This window comes from Anneissia japonica, unplaced genomic scaffold (assembly GCF_011630105.1).
Source record: "Anneissia japonica isolate Jap-2015-1 unplaced genomic scaffold, ASM1163010v1 scaffold585_len4108843_cov191, whole genome shotgun sequence".
In the NCBI taxonomy this organism is placed as follows: Eukaryota; Metazoa; Echinodermata; class Crinoidea; order Comatulida; family Comatulidae; genus Anneissia; species Anneissia japonica.
The window spans coordinates 1,219,524-1,236,663 of NW_022716829.1; the positions used below are offsets into that span (position 1 = coordinate 1,219,524).

General features: G+C 35.7%; 1 protein-coding gene across 1 annotated transcript in view; it reads right to left on the minus strand.

Annotated features, from left to right (window-relative positions):
- Positions 1 to 1,967: 1,967 nt before the first annotated feature.
- Positions 1,968 to 17,140, minus strand: part of LOC117109850 (ATP-dependent 6-phosphofructokinase, platelet type-like) — a 22,486-nt gene continuing 7,313 nt past the window's right edge. The window contains exons 6-16 of the mRNA XM_033252295.1: positions 16,967 to 17,022; positions 15,336 to 15,445; positions 13,256 to 13,409; positions 12,613 to 12,708; positions 11,784 to 11,876; positions 10,524 to 10,649; positions 7,539 to 7,603; positions 3,293 to 3,383; positions 2,433 to 2,579; positions 2,243 to 2,313; positions 1,968 to 2,070 (exon numbers count right to left, since the gene is read on the minus strand). Of these exons, the coding sequence (XP_033108186.1) occupies positions 1,968 to 2,070; positions 2,243 to 2,313; positions 2,433 to 2,579; positions 3,293 to 3,383; positions 7,539 to 7,603; positions 10,524 to 10,649; positions 11,784 to 11,876; positions 12,613 to 12,708; positions 13,256 to 13,409; positions 15,336 to 15,445; positions 16,967 to 17,022 (1,112 nt within the window). The remainder of the gene's footprint in view (positions 2,071 to 2,242; positions 2,314 to 2,432; positions 2,580 to 3,292; positions 3,384 to 7,538; positions 7,604 to 10,523; positions 10,650 to 11,783; positions 11,877 to 12,612; positions 12,709 to 13,255; positions 13,410 to 15,335; positions 15,446 to 16,966; positions 17,023 to 17,140) is intronic.

The window sequence follows — 17,140 nt, forward strand, 5'->3', positions numbered from 1 at the left end:
ATACTGCTTTAATTAGACATTAAGTGTTTTGTGTCATTTCTACTCTAACCCTGAAGACGGGAGCAGTTGCTCCAGAAAATTTGTTTTTTTAAAGATGTGTATAAGAGACAGCATAAAGGCTTTTTTGCATGATGCGAGCTATACAAATCCAACTATTATTAATGAAAATAAAATCAAGGGTTACATCAAAATATTATAGCTGACAGTGACATTGATCATGAAATATGTCATCTGCTGCCTGTAAATCCTAGCTTATACAGTAAAATAATGACATCACTTCCACAAACTCAGATGTCAAACTGCCATCGGCATCATCTTTGATGCCTCCTGTTTGTTTGAACATGAAACCAAAAGCTTGGTTTTTAAAAAATGATAATAAAAAATATATGATGGCACCTCTAGATGGCTGAAAATGGCACTCTCACACTCTTGAATATAAGTTTCTTTTTTCCCTTTTCTTTTATAATATTGAACAATTTGGGGGGGGGGGGGGGGGGGGGGGAGTTGAAAGCCAGGCCGGCTGCCTCCCATTAAATCCACCACCGGCTGCCTCCCATTAAATTCCGCCATTGATCTCGTTAATCAGCTTTCTTAACACATTAATATTAATTTGCTGTACATTATGATACCCATTGCCACTGACTTCCGTGAGCAATTGATAACACAGTGAAAACATGAATATGTTGTAAATGGGTTAATTTCTGGGAAATTCTTGCTTGCTTACGAGAGTGCAGGACAACTCCCCAATTTCCGGAAGAGTCCCGCGAGTTGTGGAAGACCATGGGACCCTTGTATGTTTGCTTTAGATGGTGTTTATTATAGACTAGCATTCATTATTCAACAAGTGACTAAGCACATGATGAAAGATATGCTATTAAAGCTCTTGCCCACACTATCAAATTTTCTTTCACAAAAAACTGTTGTATGCCCATATATGAACATGATGTGCCTATATATGGTTGTGATGTGATGTCATCGTAACCATATTTAGGTATGTCACATGTTTTTCTCAAATAGAATTTCATAGTCTTGGAAGGGCTCAAGTTTTATTCAGAGGCTTGTGGAGTTGTTTTATTAGACTGAGACAAGATTTGAGCCTAGTACCCCAAGATTTAAAGCAGGCATTTTAACCAGCAAAGAGCAAATGCATAGAGGCCGTTTTCAGCTACTGAAGTAGGCCAAGGCTGTTAATCCTCATTATCTACAACCATGATATGTTCACCTTAAAATAAACAAGCTTTCATGTCAGGGTTTTTCCGGGTGAAGTTTATTTATTTGATTTTTTGCAAGGGAAGTTGCGGTTTATTTATTTGATTTTGTGCAGGGGACGCCAGTGGCAACAGTTGAAACTGAGACGTCGATAATACTGTTCATTGACAGAGTCACAAGACAGGATGTCCCATCAAAAACAGCTGATTGGAATCAGATAACCATTGAAAAAAAAATCACATCACCTTTTTAGAAACACTTTGTTTTAAAGAATAAGAAACATGAATGGTTAGTTAAATTGAAGCGAACTAATAAAAGTAATAATAATGATGATTTTGTTTGGAAAGAAACTGATGATGACGATGAAGATTATGATGATGACAATGATGATTATGACAATGAGGTAAATGATGATGATGATTTATTCACAATATTTCTTATGGCTTTTATGCTTTGCTTTTTTATAAAGATGATTTTATTTTTGTTTCTATGGGGTTTTTTCACCTGATATTCATTATTTGTTATGTTCTTTCTGATTTCTGTAATTTTAAGTTTTAACATTAATTATATATATTCATATATTTATATTTTATTCTTAATCCACATTGTAAGTGGCGGGTTATCCGCTGTTGGGCGTGATTTGTAAAATAAAATAAAAAATAAATTAAATAAAATAATGTATGGCACCTTAGCTTATATAGCATCATAATAATTCTATCTTATAATTGTCAAGTCAACTATACTTTCTTTTTCTATTTTTAATATTTACAAACCTCGAATCCTCCAACGATCATCAGTGCATGAATGTTATGTTGTCGAAATTTTTCAGCCACTTCTTTTAAGTTTGTATCTGGTATGTTCCTAAAAACAAAGTAAAGTAAATAAAAAACACCACTAATAATAACCATGGTGTTAGTGGTTGCGCTTTTATGAGGCATGTTGAATTTTTCTTTATCCGCTCTATGTGATAAGAAACTACAATATGAAATTATAATACTGGACTGCACTATTTTTATAGTAGGGTAATTCTTACCTATTTGTTCCCAGATTTGATCCTCCTTCAGAAATCCAGGAGGATACATCCATCCACCCTAAAGGTTTCACCTGGAAAAATAATTTTTAAAAAGTGACAAAAAATATAATTATATAAAATCATTCATAATCTATTCTACTATATTGTTTACAATCTTGTACATCCTAATAGTGAATGTATTCCAACTTACGTCATCATTTAACAGACCGGTGAATCCATCAGCCACACCGAGAACCCGATACCCTTGCAGCAGACAACTCCTCACAAACCCACGTCCAGCGGCATTCATGCCAGCAGCTGGTGCACCAATGTTCATCAAGGCAATGTTGAAATTGCTCTGTTGTGAGGGGGACAATCAGTGAGGGGGCAAAATCAGGGTGAAATAATTTAATTTCATCAAATGAGTGATAGATTCATAAAAGCAGCCTAAATGTATCCAATTCAGTTGCATGTACATAGAGTATGTACACTTGCACACATAGATACAATTATATAATATTTAATTTCATTCTGTTTTCATTCAATAGTGAGAAACTCGTAACTTGTAGGACAAACTTCAGATTTAAACCAAGTGTAGTTATGAAACTTGTGGAAACTTTGTCCACACTTATTAATTTTTTTTTGGACAAAAATCTGTTGTATGCTCATATATGGTGGTCATGATGTGATGTCATCATGACCATATTTAGGCATGTCACATGTTTCCTTCAAATAAAATGTGATAGTCTGGACAAGGCTCTGGATGTAAGAAAAGATGCTGGCTTTGGTAAGATTTGAACCTACAGTAATACACTTGGTTAGATGGTAAGTATAACTGAACCACTACTAAGCTACATGTTCTCTCACAATTCAAAATATATCACATACAATTTATACATAGTGATCATCTTGCCCATCAGGGTACATAAAAATGAATTTACATTATAACAGCATCAAGAATATCATATATATATCCACATAATCTACCATTAGGACCAAAATCTCATGGGCCTCCCAGACTCAAACTAGAAATAAGACATGGATTTCTATTAATGCAATATATTTGCTTACAGAGCATATTTTGCCATCGATACTACACACATCTTCCTTTGGTTTCTTCTTACTCAGCGTGATGTAGGTTTTTAGGTTGTTTGCAAAACTCCTTTAACATAATGACAACAAAAGTGTTTACGAAAAATGCATTATTCTTGAAATTCTAATACTGTATACATGATATATATCACTGCAATTTGGAATAAACTTCAGTGCACATGGTGAGGATTTGACTACTCAAAGAAGACACAGTTTTTCTAGAGTTTAATTGTTTTAAAAACCTCCCCAAATTTTAACACAAGAAACACAGGCCAAAACAATTTAATCATCAAGGGCCATCTTCACTGGTACTGCTATACAACCAAAGGCTGTTTGTGTCATCGTAATTGTAATAGTTATGTTGGTTTAAATATACACAGTCTGCTCACTATCACCAAGTCATTAAATCGTCAAAAAGTGGGATAAAACATTAAAAAGTTTATTGCTGTGCTAACTAGCAAGGCTGAACATAGTTTGCATGACTAAACCCAGGGGTTGTAGAGCCGGCAAGAATAAGCATAGGCCAATACCAGTCTTGATTTCAAGGAATGTGAATTGCTGTAACCATAACAATTTTAATTGAAGTAGTCTCAGGTAAATGGACTTTGATCACTATTGTATCCCCCCTTGGGTCCTAAAAGAGTTCTCTCATATTTTAGCCAACCCCTTGTGCTCAATTTTTAACTGTTGTATAAGAGAGGGGTTTATCCCAGAGATATGGAGGTGTGCGGACGTAGTTCCGATTCCAAAGTGTAAACCCCCTAGGTCAGTTGAAAAAGACCTCCGGCCAATTTCCTTAACATCATGTACAGTTAAAATTTTAGAGAGGGTAGTTGTTGAAAGAATATGGGAGCAAGTTAAGGATAAAATCATCCTTAACCAGTTTGGGTGCTCTAAAGGGGTATCAACGGTTGACGCATTAGTTAACTTTCTCCATGAATGCTACAAATCTACTGATGTTCGCCAAGAGGTCAGAGTGCTCCTTCTTGATTGTAAAAAACCTGGTGGACTACAATGTCCTTATTGACGACTTGATGTTGATTTTGCCTCAATTTCCTGGGTGGCATCTTTCCTTTGTGACAGAAAGCAGCGTATTAAGCTTGGATCTGTTTTTTCTAGTTTGGTTTCCTTGAATGGGGGGATACCACAAGGCTCTTGGATGGGGCCCATACTTTTCATTGTCTTTGCCAATGACCTCATGGCCGGAGTGTCGTGCATCAAATATATGGATGACACTACCGTCTATGAGCGCGTTGGCAGAGACAGATCTAGTGGGCTCCAGTCAATTCTTGATATGGCAGTTGACTGGACTCTTGATAATCATATGGTTATCAATACCAATAAAACTGTTGAAATGCTAATTAGCTGCAAACCTAATAAATCCGAATTTTGACCCTCTCAGTATTAATAACAGTATAATTAACAACGTTAATTCGTGCAAACTCTTAGGTCTTAATATTTTGAGTGACCTGTCTTGGCAATTGCAAGTGGATACTATGATTTCCAAGGTTAATACCAGAATGTATTTCCTTAAACGATTACGTAGATCTGGCCTATGTGTCCCGGGTGTGTTTCGCTATTATGTTGCTCTTTTTATTTTACGCAACTCCAGTTTGGTGAACTTGTATCACTGAAACACAGAGTAAACAGCTTGAACAAATCCAAAGTAGGGCTTTAGGGGTTATTTTACCTGGCGTTAGTTACGAATGTGCAAGGTCCTTTTTAAATATCCCTATATTGTCAGAGAAGCGCACCCGGTTGTGCAGGGACTATTTCCAGAAGCTCAAAATCTCAACGCATAGGCTAAATCATCTTTTGCCTAAAGCTAGGGAGAAGCATTACAACCTAAGATGTCAACGTGAATTTTCTCTCCCTAGAATAAAAACCAAGCGTTTGAAGAATTTTATAACAAATATTGGTTTGTTCAATAACTGGTAGGTCGTCCCTGTACACCCGGGGTCCTCCTCTCTGGCGAGGTCTTTTTAAATGAGTTTTTCCTTATATTTTTCGCGAGTCAGTTTTTTTGGTTGGTTTAGGTGTCTGTCTAAATTTTTTTATAGATTACCTGTTGCAATAATTTTTTAACTTAATTGTAAATAAAATGTCATTTAAATTTTAATTAATTAGCGAATTATTTATTTTTGTACTTGAATTTTTAATTAATGTTGCCTAATTAATTGTAATGCCTTATTGTAGATTATTTATGTGTTTAGTGGGTTTGTGATGTTGTTTTGTAATGTTTTTTCTCCCCTTTTGTTAAACTTCAATTTTGAATGAGAGATTGCAATAAAGTTCTTCGTATTTCGTATGACTACCTTGCTGAGGCCCCTAGTTACTACTATGCCTACACTTATCACTCCATTTGATCGGCCAGAGTATAGTTAGGAACAAATTTGTTCAATCTTTAAATTTATAAAATAGGTTTTAAAAAATTACAAATCAATACATTTTGAGAAATTTGGCAACAACTATATTGGATTGAGGGATGACTGCTTACAATGCAAAAACAGTATCGTTTTGAATTTACAGACTTATACAATTTAGTCTATTGATGATTTTTTTCTCAAGCTGTTTATCGTCATGTCACCACATCTCCAGAACATTACCGAGCTTAAACTTAAGCCAGACTCATTATCATCTGGATTATCAACAAATCAAACTGCCTGTGATGACATTTAAATTTATCTTAAAAACTCTGTTTTTTTAAACTTAAGATGAAACAGTCTTCATCAGGTTATATCTGTGGTAATATCTTATCATCCATAGAGAGACAACACCTCCCCAGCTGTTCACTTATCTCAGGCTATCAGTATGTAATCTTCAACATTTATCAAACTCAATCAGGTAATGGTCGTTCTATTTAAGCCTGATGAACGCAAGGGAATTTGGCTCAGCTCCCAGCCTCGCGTGCAGACAACGAAATCCACTCGTGTGCACGTAATTTTCAGTGCGAATTCTGCCTCGTGAGGCAGTACAAGCAAAATACAGTATATGCTTTGCATGACCCAATCCATTGTGTATGCATTGAGAAGAGGTCAACTGGAAGCAGTTAATTGACCAATTAAAAAAACACATGTCCTCGTTAGAGTTAATGGCCACCACAGGCGAACATGATAATATTAAAGGCAGTTTTCAAAGCACAAAGAATTAGCCATGAGAATACACAGTCAATACTGCAAGAACATATCATTAGTAATCTTATTTATGTTTCATGTTTATTCACCAAAGGTGAATAAATATAATAGTATAATTTTTTTTAATGGTGTGTTAACACGTTGGCTGCCAGTTACGAGTATACTCGCCCACAGGGTGTTGCTGAGGGCACCAGGATCGAGTGTACTCGTCAAAATAGGGGTAACATTCTAGCGTTTATAACTTCTTTGTTATACATTGTGGAACCACAGACTCAACAGCTAGTAGTTCGGGCTATACACCTAGACAATAATGTATAAATGATGTATGCATGTTTGTTGTGTTGTCGGTAGTACACCCGGGCAGCACAAGTGGGGGCGCCCTTTGAACATATACCAACCCATGCAAAAAGTGGACGAGATAACTCGCACTTTATTTATTTTAGACACATAATTTTGATGATATATGACTAGATAAAATTTCAAAAAAATTATGCTGGTAAATGTAAACTTGGGAAGGAACCTTAAAAAGAGGTCTGGCAGTCACATGTTAACAAGTTAAGCAAAGCTCAAAGTTGGGTCACCTGGTAACTTTAATATCATGTGAATCTATAAAAGAGCTCAGCAGACTTTGCAAGTGAAACAGAGTACTCAATGCATCGTACAACGTTCATACAACAAATCCAACTCTGCTCCCTGTGAGCGCCAGATGATGCAACGCCGTCTTCTGATTGCCAGTGTCAGAACGGACCGTCATGAAAAATGTTCAGTTGCGTGTGCCTAATCGCGTTGCGTTCTTTATAGAATCGACGACAACTGTCTGGTGCAGTGAGTATTCGGCTTAAGTGGCAGGCTTCGGTGCCAGTCTCAGAAAATAGTTACAATATTTAGGATATTTACATTTTAAATGGTCTTAGAAGGATGAATTATAACATGTAGAACTGCCACTTTAAATGTGATGGGAAGAATGAAAGTTCTGTACAGACTGATAGAGGGTGATCAATCATTGGTCTAGCCTAGACATTTATGTTCTATTTTTTAATGATAATATCAGGTAATTTAGATTATCTAATGTTCCCACTGAGTCTACTTACTTTCCTCTAAGAGAAGCTGCAGTCTCAAATTCTTGTTCTTGTACAGCCTTCCCTACCTCTTGCGTCTAAAATATTACAAATATCATAATCACGATAATGCTACATAAATGTTTTACTCATCATAATTTATATCATCATCATATTTGTTTACTTTTCGTTTTTTTATTTTTTTTATTTTCGCGTTTTTGTTTCTTCCTTTATGATAGGTGAGATTAGTCACATGTATCACTAGAGCACCTGTGAGTACTGTTCTAGCTGGCCTTGTGTCTCAAATTGCTGGAGAACGGCTTAGTTCATTTTTAACTTGAATCTTTGGTAAATTGTTTCTGATTAGTTTGAGCATAGTTCATAGGTTAGTTTTATTTTTCATATTCTGTAAGCGCTTTGAGACAAATCCTAATTATGTATGGCGTTATACAAGTCCATTTCCATAATCATTGTTGCAATAAGTTAGCATAAATAAAGCCACTGGAATTTTCAAAATTAAAATAATAATCATTATTATTATCTAGATGTGCTTACTGACTTAATTTAACAAAAATTTAAAAAAAAAAAAAGTAATATTTATTCATCCAAAAAAACCTTGTTCATATACATAGTGTAAAACATTAAAATTATTTAAAATGTACAAAAGTTATGAACAACAACATATATATATATATATATATATATATATATATATATATATATATATATAAGNGAGAGCATCTAGCTTAGTAGGCTAAACTTGGTGGTAGCCACTGTGCATGCACTGAACCGCGGAGATCTTCTGGTCCCTGGTTCAACACCCATCGCTGCTCTCCTTGTGTTTCAGCTGGAGGGCTGAAATGCAAGTTTCAAAAGTGCACCATCTTTTTTGGATGAGACGTTTAAGCCGTTGGTCCTGTGTCCAAAATGGCTCATGTGCACATTAAAGAACGCAGTAGACTTGGAAAAGAGTAGGGGATTGTCTCCTGGTGTACTGCCCAATTCACCACAAGAAGGACCCAATGGAAAAGAGTAGGGGATTGTCTCCTTGTGTACTGCCCAATTCACCACAAGAAGGACCCAATGGAAAAGAGTAGGGGATTGTCTCCTTGTGTACTGCCCAATTCACCACAAGAAGGACCCAATGGAAAAGAGTAGGAAAGAGTAGGGGATTGTCTCCTTGTGTACTGCCCAATTCACCACAAGAAGGACCCAATGGAAAAAAAAAGTCGGACATTTCGTGGTTTATCCATCGTGCGTATCACACCAAAGTAATCTAATCCAATAAATATAAAGACATGCAACAATCATGGAACTTAAACTGCTCTCTCTGATGAATATTATCAATACTGCCCTCTTTGTTTAAAAAAAGCTTTTATACACAATATTTTCATATTAGTAACTGGTATGTTCCATTGCTTAGATTAATGTCTACTTTCACACTAATTACCAACCAGCAAATCCAAAATTAGCATGGAAGTATGTGCACATTGGTACAGCTTGTGGTTTACGATGGGGGTTTGTTCGAAACCACAAATGTGAAAACGCCTACAAATGTAATAACAACCACAAATGTACTTAAAAACACACCGCCTACAAATGTAATAATGCCCACAAATGTAATAATGCTCACAAATGTAACAACCAGCACCCGCAAATGTAATAACAATCATTGCCCACAAATGTGATAATGCCCACAAATGTAATGACAAAACAGGATATCTTCATCCACAAATGTAATAATTTTCTTTAAATTTTGAATGGAATAGCTAAGACCCCAAAATGGTCAAACCATGCATTTTGTGACAGAAGTATGACATTTTCTGACACTTAATCTATGAAGTGTGCGAACAGTGAGCCCTTTTCTAAATGTCTGGGAGGGGTTAAGGTTCATTTTACCTCAAATACTAATAATTTTTTAAAATAAATCATTATGCTCATTATGCATGCTGTAAAAATTGGTTCTTATTTTTCAAATGTGAACTTCGTTATAAGTCCTTGCACTGATGGAGAAGCTTACGGTACCAGATGTGACAGTTTTCAGGTTATTTAAGGTCAAATACTGTAAGCAAAATTATTGAATTTCCCTCGTTCATGAAATTCGCTCGAATAAGCTCAAAAATTCAAAATAGTTGCCATATTTTTTTTCAATAATCATAGTTACTGACGAAATGACAAATGTGTTGAAAAACGATGAAAGTGAATTCCATCCGTATTTCGACAACCGCTGGTTGTAAAAAGTTAATTTTCTCTCCGAAAAATACATAGCCTCTCCTATAACCTCGGATCAAACTTTAACCCGTCCCAGCGTTTAGAAAATAGGTCTCCCATTGTTTTTGTTGTTCGCACGGCTCGTATATCTAGCCCATGAAGTTCATGTCGGCAATCGGCAACTGCCGACCATATTGCCTAGCCAGAATTGCCACAGGACAGCAATTTTCTGCCGACCTAGGCCTAGATTTCTTTGCTTCAAAAACCGCCTGGAAAGTCAAAACTTTGACTGAAACATGCTATAGCAGAAACTAAATTTAACGTATGTTGTCAAACCAAGGAAACTGGTTGTTTGTAAAACAGATTTGTTTGTACAATAACTATTTTTAATAGGCATACGTACGAGTGTGCTAGTCTTTCTCGTCTAGCTAGGCCTAGTCGTTTTGTAAGCTAGGTAGGAAGGACTGACGCTAGCCAGCCAAGGCCTAAAATCCATCGCCCAATTGAAGACACGTGGGTTGTTTTTTAGTCTTGGCTCCACGTTCGTAGTTAAAAGAAAATTATTACATTTCAACAACAGGTCACATTTGTGGACGCTATCACATTTGTGGGCGATGATCGTTATCATATTTGTGGGCCCTGTTTTTTACATTTGTGGGCGGTGTGTTGTCACATTTGTGGTTGTTATTACATTCTGAGCGTTTTCACATTTGTGGGTTCAACAGGGTTTGAGATTGGGCACTTTTTCCTGGTACAATCTAATTTTCTGTTTATAAATCTCATAAAACTAAATGATTTTTAACATACCTGTTCTACACAAGACATGAGAGGTACACGGACTGCTTTGTTACCATAGAGCGACACAACACATGCAGGACTCTCGGGCTTAGCATCTGCAAGTGCTAACACTGCTTCAGCTCCCATTCGACAGCCCTGAAAGCCAATTAATAAAAAATTACGGTTAAAAATATCTATCACAAAAAAATACATTTCATTGTGTATGCTTCATCATTTAAATTTTCGTCATCATCACTACATTGATAAATTTCAATGTATTTACCACACATATTTAATTAAATTCAAATAAAAATACATTCTTGCAGAAGGGGCGAATGGCAATGGTATTTTACAATAGTTATATATATAAATACAACAATAACATACACAAAATCAAAGAAATGGATAAAAACATCAAATTACATTTTAGAAAAATAAACATTCAATTTAAGAAACATTAAAATTCAATTACTACAAAATTATTATCTCATCAATACTATATACAATATATAAAATAAAATTTGCATTCATAAAATTAATAATTATTTACATCAAGATTATAAAGAATATAGTATAATCAAAAAAAGACATTACATGCAAAAGAGAGCCAAAATATTAAATTCAATTTAGATATGAGTTAAACAATAAAATTAAAAGAAAAGGATTGTAAAAATATTAAACTTACAGATTAAACATAGTATATAAATATTCAAAGTATAAAAATAAAATATTTATGTCATGGATTAATAATTATATGCAACATAAAATTATTGATAAATGTGTTTACTGTAATAACAATAATAATAATAATAATAATAATAATAATAATAATAATAATTATAATAATATAGTCCATAATTTAAATATGATGACTAATTAATTTTGATTATTAGTTCTTATAAGAAATATGCAGTTATTATCGATGTAATTATTTGGCAGAACAACCACAGTGACAATGCAGCACCAGAGACAGAGGAAGTTAAAATACTTACACATTAATCAAATTTAAATTACATTCCACTAGCATTGCACAAATAATATCAAATGTTACTTATATATTCTTTGAATATACTTTTAAATGACTGGTATACATTTTAACAATTTCCATAAAAAACATTCTCTAAATGAGAAAACAAAATTGTATTTATAGATCTGTCTATATAATTTATTTGAAACGCTTTAAATGAATCATAGAATGTTTCATTTGCATTTTTGAGGATTTTTCCAGAATATATCACCAAAAAAATATCTTCACCACATCTAAACTACAGCTTCAATTCACCCCCTTACCAGAATTCTATCAAATGCAGATGGACTGCCTCCCCTCTGCACGTGCCCAAGGACGGTTATTCTTGTATCAAACTTCAGTCGTTGAACAATTAACTGAAAAGAAAAGCAACTGAAATATTGTAGATTATATATTTATCAATGTTACTATTTTGGAAACTAAGAAAGAATGACATTTTCACCGCAGGGATGATTATAGTGGATGAATGGGAAAAGATTGATACATTGTTGTAAGGATAGATGGATGGTAAATGGATAGATGGTATGAATGAAAAGGAAGGATAGAATTTGTGAGATAAATGAGATAGATGGGACAGAAATGTGGGATGGATTGATAAATCTACATGGATGGATTGATGGACGGACAAACAGCTGGATGAACAAAGGGATGGAAAGATGGATGGATGAATGGATGGATAGACTGATTGATGGGTGGACGGATGGACAAATGATTAGATGGATGGACACGTGGATGGATGGACTGGTGGATGGAAAAACGGGTGGATGGATGGTCAAATGGGTGGTTAGACAGGCGTCTGAAATGAATGGATAGGATGGTTGAATGGGATATGTAGATTGGATGAATGGCATGTGTTCAAAATAAAAAGGGTGTTTTTCTTGAGGGTCAATTACTATAAGCTCTGATAAGCTGAGGATTAGCACATAAATGGCAGAATGGAAATGAAGAATAGATGAATAGATTGATAAGCAATTTTTTTAAAAATAAAATATTACATACTAATTAATTTTGTGAATTTGGATTGAATGTTAATTTTCTCTACCAATACCATAATTCATATACTGTTAATTGGTATGTCTGCAAATTACTGACCTCTTTAACATACTGGGCAGTTATTGGATGACCTTTCAGATCAATAGCACCCTCTGCAAGGATCAAGATGTTCAAACGCTGACCATATCCGCGAGTCTGAAAGTTTAGTTAAAATTACAACCATAAATCTACAAATGATGGCAAATACCTTGAAAAAACATGTTTTAAATGAATTTCATTTTTAAATAGTTTTTCATAATTTTAAGAGATATAGTATATCTTTATTGAGTTAGTCTATTTTGTTTTTGACCATGCTCTTCTTGGTTTCCTATTGTTCTTGGCCTATCTGTTAATAGACCATTCCGTTGTTAAGATGTTGTTGCAAATGTCCTACTTCTTGGCCTAGACCTATAGCACAGATAAAGCAAAGTCTGTGCCATAGCAGAAATGCAAAGTTCTGCTAGCTCTTGCGATGTAAGAAGTAACTACAAAAATACTGATTCTGTGATATAGAATTAGCATTCCCTAAAAATATGGTCAAAATCATGCCATGGCCATGGTTATTGTAATGCAATTAGTACAAATAATCAAACAAATCAAATACTAAGGACCTATGTATACGGTATATATCAAGTGTTGTGCTCACTGTAATTCTGTAATTTTTTTAAACATAAATAAACTGAAAAATAAGATGCTCACTAACCTCATAGAGTTTATTGCATAAAACGTCTTCCCAGCCTTCCATTGCCGGTTTTTCTGGAATGAATATCCAATCAGCACCACTAGCCAACCCTGCAACTAGAGCAAGGTATCCACAATGGCGACCCATCACTTCTAGGATGAAAGTTCTCTGATGACTGCAATACATACACACATTAAATAATTTTCTAGTTCACGGATAAATAAACAAATGTTTTGTCTACAAACAGCAAAAAAGTTCAATTGTACTATGTGACTAATTGTTGTCGTCATTATTTAATTATCAGCAATTCACATCATCAACATATTAATTATTATTATTATCATCATTACCATTACTTCAACAACTAATCCCCAGCCTACATAATGCCATATTCTACAGGTTGTGATTAATCTTAGGTTTGCCAATAAGTTAATCGGAAATTTTGCCCCCAATTTGTTGAATGGATTAAAGGCTGAACTTCAAAGAGCACAGCGTCTGATGTCTTTAAATATGCACTTGTGAAGTCAACATTCCTTACAGCTTTCCCTTAAATGGATACTGGTGAGCTATGAGTACTAGCATGCAATTATAGTCAAGTTCTGAGAACCCAATAGAAAATAGAAGCCGAAGGAGCCATTATTTCAGCTTCAGGCAATTTTTGAAGAAAATCCTATTAACACGCTGGTTGCAAGCGATGAGTATACTCGTCCATAGTGTGTTGCTGAGGGCGCTAGTCAAAATCAGGGTAACATTCTAGCATTTATTTCTTCTCTATTATACATTGGAAAAACACTGACTTGACGGCTTGTAGTTCGGGGAAGATACACCTAGACGATAACATACAAATAATGGATGTATGCTTGTTGTGTTATCTTGCCAGCAGTACACTCAATTGCACAAGCGGGGGCACCCTCTGAACATATACCAACCCATGCAAAAAGCGGACGAGAAAACTCGCAATTTGCAAAATAAAAAATCCTGTCTCAGTGCCAGCAACCAGTTCAATTGTCCCCTAATATTTTCCCGCCAATTTATTAGACACACCATTTTGATGATGTATATGACTAGATAGAATTTCAAAAAAGTATGTTTTTACATGTATACTTGTTCTGGCACATAGGAAGGAACCTAAAAAAAGGCCTGGCAGTTAACAGGCTCCTATTTTCTATAGTGTCTGAAATATTACTAAATCCTTTCCGAGCCACAAGGGCTCATAGGGCTGGAGCTTATCCCCAGTTTCTGTAGTGTGAAGCGGATGAGAGTTGTACTCCCCCTGGATGGGACACTAGTCCGTCGCAGGTTAGTCCCCAGCAGTTTGCTAGTACCCATTGATACAGTGGGGTGGACTGAAGCAATGTAGCTAAAGTGCCTTGCCCAAGGACACAAGCGAATCTGCACAGCAGAGACTCGAAACCCCGACCTTACGATTGAAAGCCCGAACCTCAACCGCTGCGCCAATCTGCCGCTATCAGTGTCTGAAATAACTTGACTATAATCGTTTTATAAATGAGTCACCCTGTTTCATATAATTGTATTTATATTCAGTCAAACTGCCAGGTTGCTGTGACAGGTTTCTTACTGATCAATTATGTTAACTGAGCGTGTGCATTAGCTGCAAGTATGAGAATAATTTACTAACAGTAGTACATGCTCTGACACTCTTCGCAATATGTTGTTGTTGAAGTCTACGTAGGCCTAACCACCATTAGACATTAGCTTAATACTGTAGATTAAACTGTATTGTAAACACTATTATGAATTATTTAAGCATTGCCTTCTCTTTTCAGTCTATTTATAAGTTAATTGCCTGGTTATCTCATTACCATATGCCTTTTTAGGCCTTGCCTAGATTGGTGGTCTCGGCTTCATTCGTGTTTTGTTGTTGAGCATGATGTGCTAGGTCCGTTGTGTGTGTTCAGATCTAGGTTAGCAACAATATATACATCACGATGTAAAACCTCAGCGTTAATTGACCTTTTTGCACACAAGACGGGAACAATTGGAGGAACTACATCGAATTAGTGCTTGATTGGGGATACAAAAATGATGTGCAAATGAAAGTGATGACATCATAATTATTATTACTGTCATTAATCCTTACCTCTGAGCAGTAGTGCTGATTGCATCAACTGCCTCAATGATCCTATGTAAAGCAGTGTCAGTGCCAATGGTCATGTCAGTCCCACAAAAATCATTATCAATCGATCCAACCTAAGAATAATCAAAATAATAAGACAATATATATATTCCCCCGGACGTTCTGTTTTAGACCCCATTGAAAGCATAAATATCAACTGAAACTTTAAAATAGAGGGATTTAGCGATGGGCATCATGTTACTGAACTTCGGTGTTGGATATAAAAAATCCACTGACACAGCGGTGTTTTACATGGAGATTGCTATCGCGGCCATCCCTTGTTTATTGCTGTAAAGACCATCATAATTCCCAGTAAACTATACCAAATTGATTGGAAATTAAACTTAAGAATTTTGCCTTAATGGTTTGCTAATGCTGTAAAGGATACTAGCCAGAACATTGAGATTTTTTGACAAATATTAGGCCTAGGCCCCTGCACATCAATGGCATTCAACCCGCGAACTACGCTGCGATGTTAGGGCCAGCTAAGGTTTATGAAGGATCATTTAAATTTCAAAGCATACAATCCAAGGAAAATGCTAGGATAAGTAAATAAACACTATTTTAAACGAAAGTATTGCCTTTCCTAGCCATTTACTTCTCACGTTAACAGTGGGTGGTTGTTTGGATTGGATTGGATTTATTTGGTGTAAACACCAAGGATAGCCCACGAAAGTCTAGAAGAATACTTATTTCCAGTGGGGTCCTTCTGGTGGTGATTGGGCAGTACACCGGGAGACAATCCCCTACTCTTTTCCGAAGAGTGGACTGCGTTCTTTAACGTGCACATGGGCCGTAATGCAAACGGGACCAACGGCTTAAACGTCTCATCCGAAAGACGGTGCGCTAGTAACTTGTATTTCAGCCCTCTAGCTGAAACACAAGGAGAGGCAGCGATGGGAATTGAACCGGGGACCTAGAGATTTCCACGGTTCAGCGCACACACAGCGGCTACCACCAGATTAGCCGACTGAGCTAAGCTGCTCTCTTTCGCAACCATAACATCTTTTCCAATGCTATTGCACTGTAATGTTTTTCATGTATACCCAAGTTAGGTCACGTGACCGCCTGTAAACAATCATCGCTAAATCCCTCTTGCTGCTGCTTGCAGTTTTTGTGAATTTTCCATCTGTTGAGTTAGGCCTGCAGATAGAACTTGCAGCTGTAAATTAAGCTTACACAGAGGCATATCCAGCTGTTTATTAAGCCTGTACTCCAACATAATTGAACTTGAGCATAGCATAGGCGAGACATTTTGAATACCTTGTTTAGCAAACTTGTTTAAAGACCGTCATAGAGCAGAAAAAAAAAAAATTTTCTTGTTTAGCTAAATTATTTTTTTGTAGCAAAAGGTGCATTAAGTGGCCAAAAACAACATTTTATTTTTATTCAAAATCACCATTGCTGACAGTCAGAGGCTTCACTAAACAAAGTATAAAAAATCTCGCCATACTGTAGCTTGCATTTAGTTACTGTAGAATTTCACTATTTCCACATCTGTTGGTTCTTACTTTGGTACTTCTTTAAGGCCTACTGTGACTAAGCTTTCCAACCATACTATAATGTGACACAAACTGAAATACAGAAATACTCACCATTCCCACAACGTGTAAATGTTTAAACTTGGCAGCCTCCTGCATGCTGACTTTTCCTAGAAAGAAAATCGTAAAGTTTTATGGTGCCTCATAATGCACTGTTAATCCAAGTTTCAATTAAAAAGGGTATTACATTGATATAATGTCATGCTGTCTTGTCTCTTATACACATCT